General features: G+C 34.1%; 1 protein-coding gene across 5 annotated transcripts in view; it reads right to left on the reverse strand.

The window, feature by feature from the left end:
• Positions 1-5,661, reverse strand: part of LOC143448317 (uncharacterized) — a 28,159-nt gene extending 22,498 nt beyond the window's left edge. For 4 of the 5 annotated variants that reach the window (XM_076948001.1, XM_076948000.1, XM_076948002.1 and 1 more), the window contains exons 1-11: positions 5,337-5,661; positions 4,763-4,924; positions 4,244-4,409; positions 3,594-3,729; positions 2,384-2,638; positions 1,912-1,988; positions 1,710-1,829; positions 1,463-1,625; positions 1,127-1,262; positions 821-978; positions 587-696 (exon numbers count right to left, since the gene is read on the reverse strand). In XM_076948001.1, coding sequence (XP_076804116.1) covers positions 587-696; positions 821-978; positions 1,127-1,262; positions 1,463-1,625; positions 1,710-1,829; positions 1,912-1,988; positions 2,384-2,638; positions 3,594-3,729; positions 4,244-4,409; positions 4,763-4,924; positions 5,337-5,635 — 1,782 coding nt within the window. In that variant the 5' untranslated portion in view covers positions 5,636-5,661. Of the gene's footprint in view, positions 1-586; positions 697-820; positions 979-1,126; positions 1,263-1,462; positions 1,626-1,709; positions 1,830-1,911; positions 1,989-2,383; positions 2,639-3,593; positions 3,730-4,243; positions 4,410-4,762; positions 4,925-5,336 lie in introns of those variants that run through there. The other variant, XM_076948003.1, reaches the window with a different exon arrangement.
• Positions 5,662-6,000: the final 339 nt, after the last annotated feature.

Below are 6,000 nucleotides of genomic sequence, written 5' to 3' on the forward strand. Positions count from 1 at the left end.
CGATGAATCTTGCACCATCAGTGAACAAGTTACGATGCTGAGTACATAAGCTGTAAGTACGATACATACTTTTTTTAAAAGTGAAATGTTCCGGGTTTTCCAAAAAAAAAAACGGAACTAACTAATTTACATATACAAATCAAATAGCTATTTCGCAATGTGGTGTATAGCGCAAGAGCAGATGCGCGGCTATACCAATATTTTGGGGTATAACCGACTTGCGGTTTTAGTTCAAGGAATGTTTTGTTTGGATTTTCGGACAAGTTTTCACTAATCACATAAAACTTAACATTAAGGATAGCGAGGTCAAAATGTCAAATGATTATTTCCGCGATGAGTAAAGTGATTATAACTTGACATGAATATTAAAGACGAACGCGTTTGAAATACTGTTTATGTAATTTCAAGAAATTACAAAAAGCTCAAATAACTTTTTAATTAGCTATAGAGATTAAAATTAATATCGATTGTAGCGTTTCCAAAGAAGGTTTGCCAAAATATTGTGATCTAATTGTCTTTTAGAATAATCTAGCAACATCTATACTCTATAGAGTGTTCGAGCTTAGAAATGATGCTCCTCATTCACCTTTATCGTCCTTTTTCTTGGCATGGTATTTTTCAAAGAAATGTCCCAACAATAAATTCCGTCAGTAGTAGACAACAAAACCGCCGATAGTGATACCTTGCTATTTACAGCTAATGAAAAAATATGTAAATTTTTTATACCTATGTACTGTATATCCAGTAAAATTTGCCTATAACTACAACAATGTCACTTAACATTACGGATATCTTTGGTAAACTATAATCAAGAAGCTACCTTTGGAATCTGAAGGGCTAAAGTAAAAGGTTGTCGGCTTTTTGCTCATTACATTTTCACTCTTGGAATAAATATTTATCCGATAAAGCAGAAGCTTAGAAAAATCATTGAGGGAGAAATTGAAAATGCCTTGTTCAGATACGGGATCCAATGTCATTCTAGTAATGTAAAAAAGTTTAGTTTGCTTAGTGCCTGCGTGGTGAAATATTACGTATGTCAAGAGTTACACAAGGAACATGTATAATTTAGCGGAGATTAAAATGATTAAGTAATTAGGTTCAAATTTAAGACGTCTGCCAAGCCTACATGTGAACGACTCGTCCTTGGGAAGAAATTATCTCCACAACAAAGGAATCATATTCGCTGTTTTGTGGCGAAGACCATAAAAGAAGGTTTTGATTAGACACGCTTTGAAACAAAATGTTTGGAGGCGGCAGGGGCGCTAAAATGACATGACAATATTTGATCTAGTATTGTACAGAAATTCTAATAAGAAAATTATCGTATAGCTTAGACACTAATCAAATTGCAGAGTTACGATAACGAACCGTATGCGGCCATAATGTCTCCACATTCACACTATTAACTATAGCAAAATACGCTTAAAGTTTAATGAATTCAGCCAAATAAAATAAAACCTACGTGGTGTTACATATGCCCTATAGACTTTGCTGTAATTTTGCCTCAGTGTCCTTGTTGTAATAATGATGGTATAGTTTGTGCCTGGTCTAGCACGCGCGAACACCCTTCGTGCAGTGCTTTCGGGCAAGTTTATTAGATACGGAAGAGGAGGAATTGTGCGAACCTGCATGAGATTTACAACGTATTTATTTGAGTATAAATGACAAACTAGCCTCTTGTTTCTACTGTACAGTACAAATTACAATACCGTATAAAAGAAACTTCTTGTGGAATCAACTTTCCAATTTACGTCTATTATAGTCATGCTGGTCGATGATAAACAATCAAAAGGAGTGAGTTCCGTTCCCTCTTGGACGTTGTACAAAATCTGAGCATAATTTAGGGAATCAAACGAGGGTAAAATTGTTGCAATCAAGATTTTCCGTTAAGTTTTCATCTGGTTCTCATACCTCTAACTCAGCTTGCAGCTGACATGGGTCAGATGTTATTAAACTGGACGTTGATAATTCTGATAGCAAGGAAGGAGCTTAAAAACACAAACTCTTTGTTCAGTTATGTTTTCTCAGGAAGGCTTTCTGGCTTCCATACTTAAAAGTGCAGCAAACGGTTGGCGGGTGAACGTTAACATACACCAAGACAGAACTGGCGTAATTGTAGTTTCCCATATATGCCCACAAGACATAAAAAGTGTCTGTTGTAAAGGTTGTATATCGCACTTTGTAAGAGCATTGTGCACTTCAATGAAGATGGAGTTAAAATTATTATTTCTAAGGAAAGGTTATAGATTGCTTATTTGAGTTCTCTTCCGAGAAAAGGAAGAAACACCTCCCTTATGTTCTGATGTCTTAAGAAAATTTCCCCAATTTACATATATCACGTCGTCTCAGTCTTTATCTAAAATATGTGCACGCAAAAATTCACCTGTGCTATAAACAAAACTTGTAGGGCGAGCCATTCCTTCCAGGAAAACTGGTCGTAATGTGATCTTATAAGTCGTAGCTGGCCGGAGACCGCTGAGAGTAATGTTGTTTGCATTCCTCGTGGCGACATGTCCGTGGTTCGGAAAATGATTCACGACAAATGTGGTTGGCTGCGGTGATATTTTCTTCCATATCAAAGTTATTGAGAATGACGTGGACAACACATCAGATAGTTCAATCGACGAGTTGTTATCAACTACGATAAATTTTTGTAGGTTTTATTATACAAACACATACATTGGTACAAATTTTAAGAGAAGCTACTTTTAACATCTATAAATCATATAACTCATAGTATCGGTATAATAGGTATGTGAGGAAAAATGTATAGGTAAAAAGTATTACACGAAGTGTTTTTCATTTTCCGATAAATTAGCTATTGTATACTGTAATTCATGCGCAAAACGGTATTTATTACAACGTGACTATTTCATTGTATAAGTATGCCACGCAGCCCATAGTTACAGATAGGCGGTTAAATTAGGAGAATGGGCAAGGTATACCAAAAGTCGATTTAAATTATTTAGGGTTTAATTGAAGTTACATTTATAGATTGGAGCTTGCTTTACACGAAACTGTGAGAAGTAAGTTTGAACGTACAATTTTTCCGCTGAAACAGCGACAGCCAAATTATTATTTTTGCTGGAATGTTGGGTTATCCGCAATTACGCTAAAGTTCAATACATTACTTGAAATAACGATAACAAAAAAGGTTAACTGTTTTAAAGTAACTTTTAGTACAATGTATATGGTGTGTGTATTTCGGGCGCAGATCAATGCATAACATTACAAAACGTTGTAACTTAAAAAAGTTTTGACAAACGTGATTTTTCAGAAACTCTAAACGCTTTCTCGTTTCTTATCCTATACTCGGATCAACATCGCATTATAATTTATATACATTTTTTAGACATTTTCAACCGATGACGTCATCAGTTTACGTGTTGCGGATTGCATCAGTTAAAACAACTGATTTTGTCAAAAAGGAAAAACCCGTCAAACATGATTCATAAACCTATGAAATAAGCTCGTAGCCTTAAAAATTTCTTTCTATCGAAACGAAAAAAAATGATGTTCTATACAATATGTTAAAAACTTGGATTTTTTCAAGTTTTTTGCTTTATTGAAAGTTATTTGCTTGATAGTTTTACCTCCACTATTTGACTTCCTCAATAACCTTGAGGATGCAGGAAGAAAATTGCTAACTTCTTCACACAACACTGCAGTTACGTCTTGGCTGTCCCTCGGAGATAAATGGGAATTCTTATTGAAGACAAAGAGATTGTCCTGAGGAGATTAAAGGGAGTAATCTCATTTACGATACAATGAATCGCTTATGTACCATAAACTCTTTCTTAGAGTAGTCTAGAGATTTTTCTTCAATTTTAGCTCAGGACTATTTCTCTTAGCTTAAAGGACAATTGGTTATATATATGAAACACAGAAGTAAGTAGAAAAACATGCGATTTTAATAAAATGATGGAAAACTAAAACTTTTAATTACAGATGGTTCAGAATTCCTTGAACTATAAAAAAATCTATATTCATTAAACAAAACACAATGCTATCAGCAAAGGGAAATTTTTATACTTTGGTGATAAATTAAACGTTAAACTTCTCTTGAACGTTATAAAGAATGTTAAATTGTAGGTTTATTCTGATCTACTTGAAGTCATTTGGCACTCATTAAAAAACTAATTCATATACGGTATAGGCTACACACTGATTCCATTGAGATTGAGTAATGTTACAACTAATTCCACTATCTTTCGTTGTAGTGAATTTTAATAAGTATACATACCTTTAACGGACTTGAGGCAATTTTTGCATATCCAATTGCTTCTCCTATGCCATCAGACAATACAATAACTCGCACGTTCTTTTCGTGAAAAATTGGTGCCAATGTCGTCAAGAAATTTAAAAAGTCCGAATCTTTTTCGTCGATTACCAACAAGGCGACCAAAGGTCTATACGAATACAAATAACTTCAATTTTTTTCGTAAGCGTGTTACAGTCTTAATCACAAAATACGTGTAAAACAATGCAATTAAATTAAGGTATAGGAATGAAATGAAATAATTTATGAAATAGTTTTCCAAAAGCTTGAAGCTGAACTGACAAAGAATTGAAATGCATTTATAAAAAGCAAAAATATAGTCAACAACAAAAAAGCATTTTACAACAATTAAAGTTGAAGAAATTATATTATGGAAAATAATTCTGATGTTTACGGTCTTCAGAGTTTGGTGAATACTTTCTCTGCAAGTCATATTGATAAGGACAATGAAAAGGGACAGATTTGACAAGAGCAATTGCTGACCTCAATATAGAACTTTTGAAAAATGATTGCCGTATGTAATGAACGGTGTTGGCCAATAACAAGATATTCCTCTCATCAACCTTTGTAGCATTTAATACATGAAATACACAGTGATCGCATAAGTTTTCGTCAAAGTAGGATACCGAGCGATGACGAAGGAAGCTGCAGTAAAAAAGAGATCAGGTACAAAAGTATCGTTCACTTATGCGAAATATTCTAAGATATAAAGCATAATAATAACCGCGATTTAAAATAGGTTTTTAACTGCTTGAGGCAAAACATTTTCCTGTGACGATGCACGTGTTTCATCATAACGTGGAGGATATATCATTCGCATACAATAAGGTTATGTAAAACAAATTGATTCCATAAATAACTCCAGGAAACAAGCGAGTTACAAAATTTCGTCATGAATTTGCTTTACCTCGAACATACTTTCGAGTTAAATGGATCTTACTAATATAATATTTATACCACTTAAGGCGTATCATGTAAAGATTTATCAACAAGTTTATAAAAGGAGTGATTAATGCTTTTGCTTTAAATTCCTGCACAGCGTAAACTCATATCTTACGCAAAAATTTCAATTCTGCTGGTTTGCAAGTTCGAAACTACATTAGATGTTAATTGTCTAACGTAGTTATAACTCGCAGATCTGTTCTTTGTAAGAGAAGCATCCACAAACAACAGTATTTCCAGTTCTTCATTGCTAAAACAATCAGTGAGAGTCCAGTTTAATCCAAGACGGTGAGTTTCCGAAAGCAATTCCGATGGTTCCGTGGTTACAAAGACATTGAGACTACCAGCTAGTAATAGCAACTTAGCAACTAGCAAAACATGATTTTCGCCCCAAATTTTAGTAAAACTATGCATTTCTGTAAAATAACGTTTGATGCTGATGGCAATTAGGTGCTCTAATGCAGAAAGTTGACTGAAGTGGTGACTTAATATTGCTAGTGGTAAGAGGTAACCACTATAAGATAGCATAATTCTTAAAAACTATACTTTGACCACAGAGGCAATCGGTGTGTATAAATAAAATGCAAATGTTAGTCAGTTTCTATTGTAGACCGAAATCAGAGATGTATGATCGATACATTGTGTTTATAAAAAGAAGTGTAATATTAAAAAAAACGTAAAATCCAGTAATGCATGTTAGCAATGTTATGCTTTAGCGTTTAAACACGCCGCAAGACAATACCTGAATGACTGTAGTTCGTCATCTCAGCCATTCGAAA

This window comes from Clavelina lepadiformis, chromosome 3 (genome assembly GCF_947623445.1).
Source record: "Clavelina lepadiformis chromosome 3, kaClaLepa1.1, whole genome shotgun sequence".
Taxonomy (NCBI): domain Eukaryota; kingdom Metazoa; phylum Chordata; class Ascidiacea; order Aplousobranchia; family Clavelinidae; genus Clavelina; species Clavelina lepadiformis.